Source organism: Gopherus evgoodei, chromosome 18 (assembly GCF_007399415.2).
Source record: "Gopherus evgoodei ecotype Sinaloan lineage chromosome 18, rGopEvg1_v1.p, whole genome shotgun sequence".
Lineage (NCBI taxonomy): Eukaryota > Metazoa > Chordata > Testudines > Testudinidae > Gopherus > Gopherus evgoodei.
The window spans coordinates 15748277-15766312 of record NC_044339.1 but is presented as its reverse complement, the minus strand read 5'-3'; the positions used below and the strand labels follow the sequence as shown (position 1 = coordinate 15766312).

The following is an 18036-nucleotide window of genomic DNA, read 5'->3' as shown; positions in this document are numbered from 1 at the left end:
TTTGCGGATTATTTGGAGAGGCTGTATTCTCCAATCCCTTGACAGCCATCAGTGGAAATGTGCCCATCATCCTCTGTTAACTCAGAACAAATTCACAGAGAGGTCTTTAAACTTCCAGTGAAGTTTTAGAGACAATCCCCTAATCACCACAAATTGCTGAGAAGACCTGCTTTAAAGTCATTGCCATCAATCTGGCTCTTATCAAGGCAACTCAAAGAGCTAAAACCACCTGGGATCATTTAGCAACACTTTAAAGAAGGCTGGCGTGTTACATTACACAAAAAAGGCCTCAGTTCCAAATATATATCGATTATATCTCATGCACGCAGGGCCTGATTCTGAATGACTCTACCCCCCGTGCACTCGTTTGCACCGGCATCAAGTGCATGCAAAACTCTGTGGTCCTGCTTTGGCAGTACTTCACATCCTTTGCTGCACTCATGTTACGTAAGAACACAAGGTGCAGGACATCAGAGAACCAGGCCCACAGTAGCCATATCTGGAGAACAATTGAATCCATCTCTTGATGAACAAATATGCCATGAAAGATCTAAAGCAGGTGAATTCAGATTCTATTCCCAATATTGCCATTCCAGACAGGCAAGGTGGTCTATTCAGGACCCCTAGGTTGTATTCTTACCTATGCCATTTACTCGCTGGGGGATCTTGGGTGAGTTTTCTTCATCCCTCTGTACCTTAGGGCTCGGTGACACAGGGGTATAGCCCAGAATAGCTATTGAGATTTAAATTCACACCCTGGCTTATTTCTCAATAGGTTCCCCACGTAGACAAGCCCTCGGTTTCCCCTTCTGCGAAGAAGGGGTTAAAGATACCTATCTCCCCCACAGAGGTTGCAGTGTACATTGGGCTTGGCTTTGAGCTCGCATCAGTGCAAATCAGGAGTGAATCTGACATCAGTGGAGACCCCCCAGGATGCAAAGTGTGCGAGCTCAGTTGTGGTGAGCTCTTTGCGATCACTGTGTGAAAGGCACCACCGAAGTGCACTTAATCGTTTCCTCTCTAGAGCAGCCACCATAGCTCGCTTGTGACCAGAGCACGGCTGTGTGAGAAAACAAGGGCTGATTCTCCCTGTCAGGGGATGTTCGTCTAACCCAGTGGCCCATGTCCCCCTTTCAGCTAGGGCCCTGAGACTAGGGCCTTGGTGGGCTAATGATGTCTCCTGCTGCTCTCCTAAAGGGAAAACCTGTGCCATGGAAAGCTTTGGGCTTGTTCAGTAGCACGCACACCACAGACTTCCAATTTGGGGGACCTGCTTTTTGGGGAGAGCGCACACCTTTCACTTGCAAGCCACGGGGATGGTACAGGACCTCTGGCTCAGGGGAGCCAACACGTAGCGTCTGACCCCACCACATACACTGCAATCTGGAATGACCCATTGGTTCCCACGGGCTCCATTTGCAGAGGGGCTGAGCATCTCCAGCTCTGATTGACTTCAAGCAGAATTGTGGGCGGAAATCAGGCGGCAGCCGGGGACCCAATATTAACGGCCCCGCTTAAGCGTTGCAGCCTGAGGCTGTTGCCTGGTGATCATAATAACACCAGCAGACTTACTGAATGACTATTGATCATTGCCTCTGAGACAATCAGTGCCCGGGCTCTATGGGGCTGATGGCTATTCATCACTGAAGCTGTTTGTCCTGGGCAGCTGGGCTGACACATCATGTTCACAAGCCATCCGCTGAGTTAAAGAAAAAAATCCTAACGGCCTCCTTGGGACTGGAATTTAAACAAATCAACATGCATGTGAATATAACGTCTTCACGGCAGCCTATTTGCTCTCCCTGATGGGGTGGTGGTAACAAAGTGCTGGTGGGAATGTACGACTCATCTTTTCATGATAATAGCAGCCCCCTGGGGTGGAATTCATCCCAATGCAGCAGGGGTCTGTGCAACGTTCGAGTCCCTCCTAAGCCCTGTTTTGAGGGGGGGATAGGTGTTTCTTTGGGTGAATTTCAGCCTTTCAGCAACTGCCGCAGAACTGAAAGAGGTTCCCTCAGTCTTAGAGTTGGCTGATAAGGAAGGCGCACCCCTGGCTGGTAGGGAGCCAGCCCCAGGTCTGACAGTTCATGGTGGCACTGAACAGGACTCAATGAGGCCAAAGACTCCCCTCTTGGTTCTTAGCCTCCAGCTGAGAGAGTAGCTTAGTAGGGCTACTCTGGAGAAAGCCAGAAGAGGGTGGGGGCCTCTCAGGGTCCCAGGTAGAGCAGCTGCCACCTGTGGACTGTGACGGTCCCAGCTCAGGCCTTGGCTGTGATCACAGGCAGGTTACACTTCCACATGATGCTGACTGACAAATGAGATGCTCTGTAATAGCTAATGGCCTGCTCCTGCTGCGGGAATTGTGGACACTTAGGAACAGCAGGACTGACTCCCTGTGCGCTCCCCCCTACCCTCTACTCCCTGCTGAATGGCCACAAAGGGAACGAGACTGTCTTGGTCACATGGAACTGCTGGGAAGTGGGGACACAGACTGGGTGGGTGGGGGAAGACACAGGCACACACCACCAGCAGCAATAACCCCACACAGGATGCAGGAGGAAAGAGGGGAGCAGCAAGTCTAGGCAGCAGCTCCCCATTCCTGGGCAACCTCAGAGTATCTGGGTTCCTGACAGGGCCAGAAGTCCACAATGAAGAGGCAGCAGCAACAGCTGGAATGAATGATTGCGAGGTTGGCTTAGCATCCAGAACCATCTTCTAGCTTCAGCTGGATTCAGTTCTGGACAGAGTGGGAGGGGACCAATCACACCAGGTTTGCCCATCCATGGAATGGATGTGGGGAGTGGATCCCAGGTAAAGGATCCTTGTCTGAACCCGGGAAAGAGGCTGAGGCCATGGGGAAAGGGTTTGGGCTGGTATTGGTGGCTGTTGGAAACAGGACAGTGGACCAAATGGACCATGAGTCTGATCTGGGCTGGCAGTTCCTATTTTGCCATCTGTTACAAAATTACCCTGTGTATGAACATCAAGCCCATTTTCTGATGCCTGCAGCAGTCACAGAAAACTGTTTTGCATTTCAACCCAGCTGAATTTCACATCAAATTCTGTTCTTTTCTTTTTATAATTGAGGTCAAAAAGTCAGAGGAGTGTTATTCATCGAACATTTTGTCTATTAGCAGGAGAGGAACCAATACAGAGCAGGGACTTCATCTGCTTTCAGAAATAGCTCCTGCCATAACAGCTACAAGAGAAACTCCCTTTGAAGTGAGGTTTCACAGAGGCTGGTTCATGGCTTCTTCTAGCTTCTCAGGCTTAGGACAAAACAGCCTGTATTTATGAATATAGAACAAGAAGAAAAGGCCAGATGCTTTAATTCTCAAAGAAATCTTCCCTGAGTAAGGACTTACTAAGAAAAGCAGGTTCTGTCCCACTCATAATGATTCTGCAAATAAAAATATTAATTTTTTGCACTCCTACAGCTCCTCTGCTCTCAAAGCATTTCACAAGCATGAATTAAGCACCACCACATCCCTGTAATATAACTGAATCTGATTATGTATTATTCCCTTTGTAGTGATGGGGAAACTGAGGCACGGAGGTGGTTAGAGACTTGCCCCAGGTCACACAGCCATTCCGTGGGTCCTCTGAGGAGCAAGTTCTGTTTCCAGCTTCGTTGAATTGATTGGCAATGCTGGATCTTGGAATGAAATCCAGCGCAAATCAGGAGTGACTCTGACATCCGTGGTGACACCCCAATGTGCAAAGTGTGTGAGCTCAGTTGTCGTGAGCTCTTCACGATCACTGCATGAAAGGCACCACCGAAGCGCAGTTAATCATTTCACCTTTAGAGCACCCACCACAGCTCAGCCGCCCAGCTTGATTCTTGACAGCTCTCCAAAGCCATTCCACCTCTGTGCCTTAAAGCATATTCCTTAAAAACGAGCTTTTGCAGGGGAGTAAACTGGAGGTTAGAAAATGTTTGGGCCGACAGAAGTATGAGCAGCCAGTGTTCCCTGTGCTCTTATGGAAGATGTTAGTGCTTGGAATAAGGGGTAGAATTTTGCTTCGTTAACCAATGAGAATTCAGGGTAACTCTACTGACCTTAGAGAGACAAGGTGGATGAGGTCATATCTTTCATTGGACCCACTTCTGTTGGAGAAAGAGATAAGCTTTCAAGCTTCCACAGAGCTCTTCTTTAGGGCTGGAGGTAAGATCTTACCTCACCCACCTTGTCTCTCTAATGTCCTGGCACCAACATGACTACATCAACACCGCAAACAATCTATTGACTTGAGTGGTCCAGGGTATGCGGGAGCGGAATCTACGTCATTCCCCTGACATGTTCAGCCATGTGGCCTCCCAGGGGAATGAAGTGAAGGAAGCCAGTCTGCTGGAAACAAGGGAGCATATTGGCTGAGATGGGGGGAAGCCCTTGTTTGAACACAAATAGCCTCTTCCCTTAGCAAATGGGGTAAGAGAAGAACAATTGGCGAATGGACTTTTTGTTCTGTGAGTGCACAGCACTACCACAAAGGGGTCTTGGTACAAGACGGTGGCCCCTGGGTTCTACTGTGACAATTTAATATGAAAAAAGCCAGCAGCGAATGGGCTGGAGCGTGACATCTGGGAATGCTTTTCCCCACAAGGAATTCCCTGAGACAAACATGCCAAGGCACTTTGCAGGCAAAGCAAGGAGCTTTCGGGATCAGCTGGCAAATGGAGGGGACCTGACACCAGCTGGGAGATGGATCGTCCCCACGGGCCGCAGCTAACGTGAAAAAATGCCTTCTCCAAAAGGTTTCTGTTTTTAAACACTAAGGGTTCAGCGTGGAAAGCAGAACCTGTGGGTAATGACTAGGCAACAAAGGATCAGAGGGGAGGCAGGTCAGGCCTAGAGGGAACCATCAACTGCAAGCTCACCAATGTGATTGGACATGTAACGGGAGGTTTAATGGGCTGTCAGTGCACAGCCCCCGTGCCACGAGGCAGGATCTCAGCTCAGGCATCGGGGAACTGGCTGGATGCAGTAAACATGCTTCAAATCACTTCATCCACCTCTCGCCCCACCTCTCCTGACTGGATCCAAATCCCCAAGCTAGCAGTCACGGGGTTTGATTAGCCCAGCAAAATGTGAGAGTCGATGCAAGGGGCTGTCAAGACGCCGCGTGGGAGACTTTATTGGTATTTGGAAAGCATGACAGGTAATTAGGGGCTGTAACTGACTTGGGAGCTCACACCGTATTTGGAGTATTTGGATTGCTAATGGTAAACAGAGCTTGAGAGTATTCGCAGCCACCTGCATTAGGAAAATGTCAGCACAAAGGAATGTTTGCCAGTGAAACCTCCTGAGGGGGCAGGGACAGATCCCCATCCAGGCTATCTCCACAGAGACTCTCCTGTCTGTGTCTGATGTCAATAGACTCTGCCATGTAGGACCCACGCTGCCTGCAAGAAGTCACGGGTACCTAGCATGCCTGATGTGCCAGGCCTTTGAAGAGGCAAGTGTGACGCTCTCCGATTAAAATATGACCATATAGATCATTGTTGCAACCCCTGTTATGTATTTGCAGCAAATCTTGTACAAAGGTTGTCAAGTGAGGTGTCTGTGAAAATGTTATGATTTGCTGGTTATGATTATGCCATCTGTATGCATGTATCACTTTTGTATCAGAAGTATAAGTATTGGCTCTATACTTGGGTTTCAGATGTTTGCTCCTGGAATACAGCCCACAAGGTAGCTAGCCAGAGGGACTATGCAAATTGAGTGGCCCATCAAGAGGACATTTAACTGACAATGGACCATGGGAAACGTCATCTACACTTAATGACATTTCCTGCCATGACTAGGTGAAATGCTTGGACATGAGACTTGCCCATGGGACCAAACTCCATCTTGTTGGTGTAATTTTCCACAGTAAGAATAATGGGGGAAAAGATAAAAGGCCCTGGAAACTCCTCCATTTTGCCTCTACCCTGCTTCAGCCTCTGTCCTTCCCAAGCCTGTGGACTATGAACTTATACTAATGGGAGCATTCTAACCAATCGACGGGGGACCTTCCAATGATTTGGAAGCAACCAGAGACTTATCAAACCTGCAGCTTATTCAATCACTGCTCCAAGCCTGGACCAAGAACTTTGCAATTACTGAATCTATTTGATTCCTTTAACCAATTTTAACTCTTACCTTTCTTTCTTTCTTTCTTTCTTTCTTTCTTTCTTTCTTTCTCTCTTTCTTTCTTTCTTTCTTTCTTTCTTTCTTTCGATGAATAAATCTTTAGATTTTAGATACTAAAGGCTTGGCAAAAGCGTGATTTTGGGGTAAGATCTGAGTTACATATCAACTTGGGTGTGGGGCTGGTCCTTTGGGATCAGAAGAACCCTTTATTTGATGAGACTGGTCGTACAGACCCACTCACCTTAAAATCCAGTGTTTTCGGTGGTAATACAAGGACTGGGATGCCCAAGGTGTAAACAGGCCTCAGTGAGTCACAACTCAGGATGCCGAATTCTGGACAAACTGCTGAGAAATAGGGCAGATTCCTCCCCCTGCAAGACTGGTGGCTAATCCCCCATAGGATATACCAAACCAGCAACAAAAGTAAACTCCTATTTCACTACACTGGCTAACAAGAAGTCATAAAAGCAGTTTCCTTGGGCATTCCAGTTCTTGGGCAGGGAGGGCTCTGAACCATCCTGCACTGGCAGTGGGATGCACTGGTTCACCAGAGAGATCCTGCCCATCTCTGGACTCTGAGTTTATGAACCTCTCAGCCGCCGAGCTACATGTCAGACAATAGCAGAGACTCATCTGTTTCAAGAGGGTCCTGGGGCACAAGGGAGGGCCAGGGACACTGAAGGTCTGGAGTGGTGAGAAAGCCATGGGAGTATGGGAAGGTTGTGTGGAATTAGGGAACAGAGGGACGGTACGTGTACAGACTGTGACAGTTATGACTGCAGAAGTTTCTGAGACATATTGAATGCTGATGTGAGCAGCTGCAACTCCATTCTCTTCAGTGGAGCCGCAAATGCTCGTGCCAGGGGTGGGTTTGGTCTGATGGATGTTATGGAGCATTTTCAGTCAAGATCAATAAAGTTCAGGGGCTGCTTTATCCATAAAGCATCCTGTCCCAGCTATCAGGAGCTCTTCAGTTTGCTGAAGTGGGCTGCAAACCTCAGGAGAACAGGCTTGCTGGTGAGATTGACAGCACTTCTGCTTTGAATCCTGTACTGATATTTGGAAAGCATGACAGGGAATAGGTTTTCTCATGGCAGCCAGTCTCTTCCAGATTTATCTGGATCTGGGCAGTGCCAGGGCATGCAGAAGTGAAAGAGGAGCAACCTTTTCAGAGCCTCCAGAAAAGGCTTGATTCTAGAAAGGGACAATGGTTCAGGGCAGATCAGAGTTTTATCTGATCTGAACCCACTGGCCCATCTCTAATGGGGACCAACATCTAGGCAAATAAGATTCTCTTTCTTTAAAAAGTCACCAAAGAGAAATAAGGTCAGGGGAATAAGGACCAACTTCCATCTCTCTGCAGGAAAATCAGTGTCGCTAGTCAGACGCCTCCGTGTTTACAAGGCAAATGCACACTGCACCAAAGAAAATATGATGCATCCGATCGCAATTGCTGTTCTGCAGAGATTCATTCTGACAAAGCCTGGGTGATTTGTTCATTTCGTTACTAGGTAGCGCTATCCTTGGATGCCCCGTTTAGCAATTTACCTCCTCTAAGGAGCTACTGAGTGGCAGAAGAAAAATAATTCCAACAATGCCAGGGAGGGAGTGGTAGGAAATCAGTTTGTAACTCATGTCGCTGGTGGTGGAGGCTTCGGGGAAAGCTATAGAAGGCTGGGTTTGGCCATTCAGCCCGTTTGGGGCCAGATTGTGGTAGCTTTACGCACAGCTAGTAATGCCTTGCTCCACAGGTATTCCCGATGGAAACTTACAAGGCCAGGGGCTATTTGGTGAGAGGCAGGGTACTGCAGCGCGGCCCTCGGGGGTGTATTTTTTATACAACGAAGCAGCCGTGAAGGCTCATGAATCTGAGACTGCTCACTACGGAGCCAATAAACCTAGGGCTGGATTGCCTCCCCAGACACATTCGGGAATAACCATCGATCCCTTAGGCACTGCTTATCTCCTGCAGGATGAAGCGTTCTAGCAGGAGGGATACGGAGACAGGAGAGAGATTGGGGAGCAGCTGGATAATTCAATGGCACATCTGGCTGTCTTGTGCCAGAGCTGGCTATTAGTTTTATGTCTGTTAGCAGCAGTGACGTCTAAACAGTGATTACCATGACAAAGGCCTCTGTATTCATGAGCTAGCAAGATCTACGGACGCGTTGCATAATAACAGCAGCTCGCCACTTTGTCATAACCTTCCAGGGCTTTAAACGTGATGGAGCTAAAACACCCGGAACCCTGCATATGTCAGCTACTGAAAGAGCAAAACCATCTCAGGGACAGCACAAGGCAGGGGGAGCCGGCCACTTTCAGACCTTGCTGTTGGTGCATTAGCTGCATAATACTCCGTGAGGCTTTATCGTCCCTCCGGTGCGGTGATAAATGTCTGCAGTCAACAGCGTGCTCACTGCTCGAAGAGCGTCGAATGAATGCACTAAGGCTCCGTGTGATGAACTAGCTGCTTCATGGCACTCACTGAACACTGCCAAAGGCATCCTGTCCCAGCATACCCTGGGCCTGGGGAAAACCTGGGATGCTGGATTCAGGGACTTCCACTGTTTCAGTGCCCACAGGGGATCCTCTTGGGGCTTTAAGGACAGCATGTGAGGCATGTACTATTATTACAACAGCCCCTGGAAACTCCAGCCAAGCTCAGGGCCATCCTGTGCTAGGTGCTGGACACACATCTAGTAAGAGGCAGTCCCTGATCCAAAGAGGTAATCTGAATAGACAAGGAGGGGAGAGAGGAAGTACTTTTATCCTTGTTTTACGGGCGTGCTTTGTGGATTGAGTGACTGGCCTGGGGTCACACCGGGAGTCTGTAGCAGAGCTGGGAACCCCCCAATCTCGAATCCCATTCCAGTGCCCGAACCACAAAGTCCACCTTTCTTGCTATGCTAAGCACCAACAACGGCCTCAGCCCTTCCCCGCCCGCCCCCATCCTCCAGGAGGTCAGGCGCATTATATAGACCTTAGCTAATCTTCACGGCATGCCAGTGAGGTAGGTGACTAAATAGGGAAGATAAGGTAGGATGACATTATGTGACTTGCCAAGATCTCACAGTGGCAGAGCCGAGAAGAGAACCAGGAGCTCTGATTCCCAGGCCCATACAGTGAGGAGGGAAGGCCAGCTGCCATCCTACATTTAGCATTGTAATGTGCAAAACCCTGAGCCTTTGTCTAGACTCAGGGGAAAGGCATTATTTACAATCCTGTTCACTAACCCCTCTGAATTAAACCGGGCTTTGCGCCTAGCACAGACACAATTTAACACCTTTTACCCTATGGTAGCTGGCCAGGGTCAGGGGTCAGCAATGTGTCCGCACATGGCGTGGTACAAATGTTGAGGTCTGTGGTAATTTTTCACAAAATTGAATGACTGAATGACATTGACCCGCAGGGTAGCCCAGAGGATTCGGGGGGCCTGGGGCAAAGCAATTTCGGGGGCCCCTTCCATAAAAAAAAGTTGCAATACTATAGAATACTATATTCTCATGGGGGCCCCTGCAGGGCCTGGGGCACATTGCCCCACTTGCCCCCCCCAGGTGGCCCTGTTGACCCAGCCCCCCCATGTCCATCACTAAGTACAGTAATTTTGTCAAGTGTCTGTCGCATAACATGGTAATGCCGACCCCTAGACAGGGTTGACCATAGGGTGGTGGCGGAGATCTCTTAGATCAGTGGTTCTCGACCTTTTCTCGTTTGCAAACCTCTAAAAAATTTCGAATGGAGATGCAGACCCCTGTTGAAATCTTCAGACATAGTCTGCGGATCCCCAGGGGACCACGGACCACAGGTTGAAAACCACTGTTCTATAGTAACGACAACCTTTTGCAGACCCCTTAGACATAGTCCGCAGACCCCATGGGTCCACGGGCCATATGTTGATACCCCTGTGTTAGACGTATTTACAGCCAAAACTTTAGATCCTTTAGCCACATCAGCTTCCGCTGGCTGTGAGTGTATCCTTACTGAACAATAGCATTGATTCTTGAGGGTAGGAGGGGTTATTATTTCGGCAATAGATTCTCAACCAACCGGTGGCCATTTGTTTACTAATATGAGTGTTCCTGACCAACGGCTCCCGTCAGGAACAGCAGTGGTTTCCCCAGGGCCAAAGGTAGCTCCTGTCTTTCAGGCCCTGTTAGTCTGCATCAGGGGTCCTGAACCTTTGTGTTCAGAGCAACGAATTGAGAGTACTTTGTGCTGGATTAGGATTCAGTTACGCAGTAGATGGGACCAACAAATCTCTGTGAAGGCAATATTCTCAGCAAGTAGTGATCAGTTTCTTGCAAGTGGGAAGCTCATCAGGATGATCCTATCACAGTCACCTGCAGCACCGGACAATACAGCTTCGACATCCCTTTGTTACACAAACTTATTGATAACTTTTTGTTATCGCTTCTTATTCCTATGTATTAGCCTCTCATTTCCATGTTAACTCTTCCCGCTGTCAGTACAGGTTTAGTGTCAGTTCAAACCGTCTTTCTAGACTTCTAGTTACTTCCTCTTTTCTTTCTCTTTCTCTCTCATGATTGCTCTGCTGTTTCTTACACCTGTGCAGTTCTACATACACTCACACTGTTAAATGGTATTGGAACAGATTCTTAACATTCACAGCCGGCTTCTATCTTTCTAGGGTGAAATATCCCTTCGCTCCCAACTCTTTGCTGTGGGCTAAGTAATAGGAAGGTGCAAAGCAAATGTCCAGAGCCCGGAGAGAAGCGCATTACCTTTGTCCTCCCGCCCACTGTATGCTAAGGGGGGGACTATGTGTAGCAGAGGCCCAAACACAATGGTCAGACCAGAGAGAAGTGGGCAGGTAACTCCCCTCTCACTAGCCTTGGTGTAAATCAGGAGTAACTCTGTTCATTTCAATGAAGTTATGCTGGTGTAAAAGGGAGGCGAATCAGGCGCAGGCTTTTCCGGCACAGAGCAGCAGGGATTTAACTCAATGCTGTATTTTAATTAAGGGAAAGTTTAATCTTTTGAAGGTGATTTATTTTCATGTTGAGATTGCCTGGATTTTACCAGCACTAACCCCATCCAGCCCTCTCTTCTGGCTAGCAGATGTTTCTGACCACACTAGGCATTTTGCAGAGGTGCGTCTGAGGATAATAGGTGATAAGGTAAACTCCCAAGCTTAGTGAAGGTAAATCTTGGGCCAAGTCTCGGCTGGTGTTAATCTGCATCCTCCACTAAAACTGTACTGATTTACACCAACTATCTGGTCCAGGAGTGTCTTTTTATTTTATAACAAGAGCTTCTAATTCTTTCTTGTTATTTAAGACCTCCTATAAAGTCACCCTGCTGTACAGCTTGGATAATTTCTCACGGCCTGCTCCCCGCCCAGGTGCTTTGTGAAACTGGACCGAGATGGGATGCAATGGGAGGTGGCAGATCAAGCAGGAGATGCAGTTTATGTTATTAAAAGGGAAAAAAATTTATTTTCAATATTTTTCAGTGCAATGAACTGAGTAAATCAGGCTGAGGCGGGTGTTCTTAGCATAGGATCTGTTGGGCAGGGAGGCAAATGACAGCTGGGAGATACTTGAAATTGACAATACCTAAGGGCCCAGTCCTGCAGGGAAAACTCACAGTGGAGTCAATGGATGTTTTCCCTGAATAAGCAGCTCAGGATCCATCCCTAATATTGAGAGAGAGAGAGAGAGAAGAAATGGGTTCCTACACAGCTTGTTTCTAACAGTGAATGATTGGTAATTACAACCCAGGCTTGCAAACACAGTATTCCCAGGTGGTTTCAAAAGATTAGTCATGGCAATAAGCACTATATTAGCTAGTGCATATCTGCAGAATCGGACCTCCGAGACTGGATCCTGAAGTGAGCACATTATACAGACTGATCCAATTACTGGTCAAATAAATGGAAAGACTTTGTCTTTGGGAGCCGGATAAGGCTCTTTATGAAATACAATATATTTAATAACTTAGCCCCTAATCCAGCACTACTGAAGTCAAATGAGAGTCTTGCCATTGATTTCAGAGCGTGTTGGGTCAGGGTCAGAGAGAGAGAAAACACTGGAGGTTGCAGTTTTCCGCAGTGGACATATCCAGGGACATCGGTCACACAAATGACTTCAGCTTGTTTGTGTATCTTGAATCGTTATGACATTTATTGCTGTCTTTAAGCATCTGAGGAATTGTGGAGTTCAGGCTAGTAGCAAAAACCAGAGCAGCGTTTGGTAGGTTCTGATCTTTTATCAGCTGTTGGGACTCTAATCCCTTCCACGCTACAGCGTGATGCAGCCTGGCTTCCATTAGCCTTGCAGTACCATTAGATTTTGTCCTCTGAGCTGAGGTTTACGTTAGTCATCAGGCTGGGATCAGTTTTTGGATGGAAACCTTCTCAGAGGATGGGTGCTGAGCCCTGACTGAAATCCAGCTCCTTTTCAGGTGTTTTAAGATGGGCACCCCAAGAACGGAGACACCCAGAATCACGAGTGACTTTTGACAATGTAAGCCACACATAGCCCTGATCCTGGGTTGAGATTGGCATTTTTGAACCCCTCTGCCCACGTGGTACCCCATTCATATCAAGGGAGCTCTGCATGGACTCCAGACTGCACCCCGTCACTTCTCAAAGCAGGATCAGGGCTTTAGCCCCAGATCCTCAAATGTACTTGGGTGCCTAAGTGCCATTGATTTTAACAGGAATTAGCTCCCTAAATACCTTTGAAGATTTGGGCCTTACTCTGTATTTGCCAAGATATTCTTTTGTCTCCTTTCACCCAGACAGGAAAACAAATTTGTGATGGCACAAGGACAGAGATGTTCATATCTTATCCCCACATCAGACAAATGATGCCGGAGCAAAACAGGGGAAAATGACGAGAAATGAAAATCCATAAACATTCTTTAAAAATCCCCCCAATAACTCAGAGCAAAGCATCCAAGTGAAACCAACACGCACAGAGACAGAATACTAAACCGGAACAAAATGAGTTTTTCAATGGGAATAAATAAAAAACTGGAGCTTGTGCATCTGGGAAGCTGGCCCGGATCTGCAGGAGGGGATGTGTGTGTGTGTGTGTGTGTGTGTGTATCTTTTATTAGATCTTGTTCTTATCATTAGGTAGATCACAGAGAATGACACTTGCAGGAAGAGGGCTTAGTTAAAATGAAATTAACAAAACAAATTAAAGTCCATGGGGGGAAGCTGCAAATCACAGGGGAGGACTGTGAGCCATCTGCTCTTGCTGCCTCTGTAGTGTAGATGCTGCTGCAGGGGAGTTGCAGAGAAATATTGTGACATTAAAATGCAAACTGCAGTGAGTAACTGAAGCTGCACAGAATTCTCTGTCGACCCAGGCAGTGTGTTTACTTGATCTGTGTCACAGTTGCCTGTTAATTAAAATAGGAATAAAAAATGACGCCTGATAGAGCTACAGCTCCCGAGTATACTGGGGAGTGTCAGAACGAATCCAGAGCACTCCTGCCAGCATTCACGGGGTTGAACCCTTCCTATGTGGAGCAAAGCACACGTCAGATTTGTGCCCTCAGAGAAATCAGCAATACCGAAACCTGCCTTTCCTCCAGACCTGCCCAAGTACTGCTGACACACATAAAATATACGAGACAGATTGGAAGCTGAACCAATTTCTTCTCACTATATAAAACCCTCACATGTTTAAAGACAAGATAACCCAAGCTTTGATCAGGCTCTGGATTTGCATCTGAAGCTGAACTCCTTCAGAATTTCAGATCTGGAGTTCTGGTCTCCAATAAAGAGTCCTGTGGCACCTTATAGACTAACAGAAGTTTTGGAGATTCTTTGCTGCTTTTATAGATCCAGACTAACACGGCTACCCCTCTGATACTGGTCTCCAATGTATTTCACAGGGGGCTCATCAATGTAATCTGCTCTAGGTAGAAGAGTTGAAGTTTTCCAATAAAAAACAGGACTAGGCTGTGTAAAAAGAACTTCCATGTGGAATAGGATTGGTTTGCTGTAGATGTGTGTGTGTCTAGGTGAGATGAGATAGGAAGTGCAGCAGATGTAGCTGTCCTGTCACGTGCACAGCAAGAGCTCAACTTCCAACCTGCCATCGTCCGTCCGGGAGGAGGGGGATGCTGCTGTTGCGCTGGGGATGAGGGCGTGCCACGGGGAATGGACTGCTTGCCAGCTTCTTCTCTGGGTGAACAAACCTCAGTGCAGCCGCATTCTTGTTCTCCAAGCAGGGGCTGAAGTTTGCAAACACATCTGGCCTCGACTCCACTGCTCAGAGATGGGAGGCTTCACACAGCTCTAGGGAAAGGCCTGTGTCCGGTTCACCGGGGCTATTTCAAACCTCTCCTAAAATGTCACAGAGAGGGGATCTTTCACGTCCCCCTTTCCAGCCCCAAAGGGGCTTCCGTGTTAACATCTCATCGAAAGACTAACAGCTGCCTAGTCCTGCACCGAGTGCCAGGGCTGGGTAGGAGTCCAACCACTGAGGCAGGGGTGAGACCCCTGCAGCACTGAGGGGGAAGTCCCATTAGCTGAGCTACCAACTGAGCCCTCCTAGGAGAGACCATCCCAGGGAACTGCTTTAACCCTTTCACCGAGGGCACTTTGCAGATGGCCAGGCACAGGAATTCACAGGAGGACATGTGCCATGTATGCGTGCCCAGGACTGCCTCAGCATGCAAACTGCACACGCCCTCTGTTAACGCTCCATGTCAGAGAAGAAATCAGCACTGAAAGAAGCAACGATTATGCATGCTGAATAAATGGTGAAGAGCGTCATGCATGCCCCTTGGCCTGGCCCTTTTACACCAGCGCACACTGCATGTAAAACGCTGCCCTTCAGACCTCTTTGCACCAGCGCCAGTGACGACACAAGGGGAAAAGCCACAGAGGCTCGGGGCTCTACGTTCACATCTTGGCTCTTTGCTGGCTCACTGGGCGATACGTGTAACTTCGCTGTGCCTGAGACTCCACCACTCTGGGATGAAGATAAGAGCTGGGTGCTGCCTGACCTGGAAGGTGGGTGCATGGGATGTCTGTTAAGGGCTTGGAGAGCCTTAGATCAAAGGACGTATAGAAGTCTGGTGCACTATGTTCCTCTATCATGCCCTGTGAATGGGAGTCTCCCCACATGCATCCAGCAGAGGAAGGGACCCCCATTAATGCACAACAGGCTGCAGGGCAATGTAAACCCCAAAGGTACACCCCTGCATCAGCTGTGTGCCCCAAACTTCCATTATCTTCTCTGGGAGCTGAGCCCGAGTGGGGAGTGCTTTGCTGTAAAATCTCTTTATGAATCAGTACAACCAGCTCATCAGCCCACTGTCCAGGGAACCAAATCCTGCAGCTGGGGAGGGACAGGGCTAAAGGTGAGATTTTTTTGTTGAGATTCAAATAGCGGTGTAGAGGAAATTTGAAATCTCAGGCCGGGGAGGCTGGATCTAAACTCTCTGCATGCAAGAGAGGGGATGTTTGCTTGCCCCAGTGCATGGGGTTTATCTAATCCCACCCCTCACATCAGGCTCAAAGTGGCCTGGCCCAACAGTACAAGCGTTTTGTTTTCTCCTAGGAAATATTTTACTAGTGGGGAAAAAATCTGTTGTTTCTACCCCAGGAATGGACTTAAAATCAAGCGGGCTCAAGCCAGGACTCTGTCTGGGCGGGGACTGGTTATTCTAGAAAGCTGGTCTCCAGCTTTTTTTGGTCCTTAGGTTCTTACCAACCCCATTGCTCCCAGCTGTGAATCCCACCTTAGTGGCCTCTGCTCAGAGGAGAAGGCCAGGAGCACCTGGCAAGGGTTTGAATAAGGACCCGATCCAACAACTAGCGAAGTCAAAGGACAGACTCCCAGCAATTTGGGTGGGCTTTGGATCAGGTCCTACAGGGGACCTGTTGCTAAAGTCAGTTCTCCTGGGGGACTTGGAAGCAGTTGGAATGGCTGGTGTGCAAAAGTGTCACACCCCAGAGCACATTCTGTCTGTCTGACCATTTGTCCCTCACCCCCACTGACTCAGACACACACATTCCCTCTCTCCCCACCCATGTCTTTTGAAAATGCAGCTAAAGCTCAGAAATCCCAGCCTGGTTTTTAAAGCCACTGTCCCTGCCCGCTTTCCTCAAAGGAGCTCAGTCAAGAATCCCAGGGAAGCCAGAGCCCTGTCCTGGGTCGGGGTGCCAAGGCCCACACAGGGGCCAGGCCACGCTCACTTACCCGGGAGTGGCACTGGAAGCCGAAGTACACCACCACGATCGTCGGCAGCAGCACGATGGCAAAGATGGTGACCACCAGGAGCAAGTTCACGAGGAAGACCAGAGAGTTTGTGGTGACGATCAGCAGGGTCCAAGCCCAGCAGCAGCAGGTGCTCCGGGGCTCCAGGGGAAGAAGCTGGTCGTCCATGTCGTAAGGAGGGAGGCTGGGGATCATCCGGGACGTATCAGACAGATTGTCCACTTCAAAGTCCTCGATCTCCTGGTCGGACATTCTCAGAGGAGTTTCTTTATCCCTCCTTCCCTTGTTCTTTTTTCCTGCCTTTGCTGTTGGCCACGAACCTGAGTGGGGAGCTCTGGGGCTTTCCTTCCTCAGCCAGAAGACAGCAGAGAAGGGCTAGCCAGACAGCATCAAGGACCCTAGAGATTGAATGGCCCTAATTGGCCACCTGCTGAACCCCAGCCTGGGCAGGGCAGGATCATGCCCTGCAGTATATTCCCCAGCACTGCCTCTCCTTTAGTCTGAGAACAGAGCGGCACCTGCTGCAAGGTTGGTCCTGAACCAGCTACAGGCTATCGCTTTGCTTTTGTATCCAGTGTTTCCTTATTTTCTCTTGCACGCTCTCTCTGTCTTCTGGGGCTCTTCCTTATGGGAATACGGTCCCAAGGAGTTGCCAACAGTTTCTCTCCTAGCCTTGATATGCTGCACAGCTCCGGAGACTGCCTACTTTTAGCATCCTCTTCCAGCTATCAGCATGTCCTACTGGCTAAGAATATCGGGCTCAGGCCCTTTCAGAGACTGTTCCCTGGCTTTGAATCATCTATTTGTGGCCAGTATCCCAGACTCAAGTAATTACCCAACTTTCTTCCAATTGGCGTGCCTGGTTAAAAGAACAAATGGGAGCTGCTTCTCCCTCGTCCTGTTGGAAACCCTGCCTGCGCTGTGCAGTGCTGAAAGCAAAGAGACACACGCTGTCTGGAGCAGCGTGTATGGTTTCGGTGCACACAGCTGTCTGCATTCACAGGCACCAGATAGGAGCAGCGTCTTCCCTTCTGAGCTGGCTCTGGAGCTGTGCAATTCTGCACTGTTCACAGTACTGGCTCTCCAGCGGCTTTATCAGATTTCCTTCCTGTGCTAGCCAATCCTTTGCAGCTTGTTTCTCCACCCTAGCCACTTAGCACACAGCCCCTGGGTACCACGCTCTCCCCACCTTCCCAGGTCAGGATGGTCTTTTTTGACACTGAAATTGCTCTGTTCTCAACTATCCAGCCATAATTTCTTTGCAGATAGAAGACTACGATACTGTAACAGACGATAATCATTGCACCTCCTAGACAGGGATCTCAGCATGATCTGCAAACAGTAACTCTTTTTTAAGACAACAAGAACTGCAATGAATGGAGGTTTTTTTTGCTTGACTGGTGATCAAACCCATACTAAGAAATGGAGATTAAGTCTCTCCCGATGATTGTTAGCACTTATATAGCACTTTGCATACATGCTTTCAGCACCCTGGGAGTAAGGAAACATCCCCACTGAACAGATGGGGAAACTGAGGCAAACACCAATTGCATGTCTGACCAAAGGTGAACTGCTAATCAGTGGCATAGCAGGGGACTCAGAGTGCAGCTCGATGCTCATTCCTTCGAACCACTTTGCACTGGACTGAGCATACAATACAAACCTTGTGTGAGATCAACCACTGCATATACTGCTTA

The 18036-nt window shown here is 48.5% G+C and overlaps 1 protein-coding gene across 1 annotated transcript in view; it reads right to left on the bottom strand.

The window, feature by feature from the left end:
* The window catches only part of TMEM88B (transmembrane protein 88B), a 40510-nt gene extending 23122 nt beyond the window's left edge, over positions 1-17388 (bottom strand). The window contains exon 1 of the mRNA XM_030537911.1: positions 16322-17388. Within this exon, the coding sequence (XP_030393771.1) occupies positions 16322-16591 (270 nt within the window). The 5' untranslated portion in view covers positions 16592-17388. The remainder of the gene's footprint in view (positions 1-16321) is intronic.
* Positions 17389-18036: the final 648 nt, after the last annotated feature.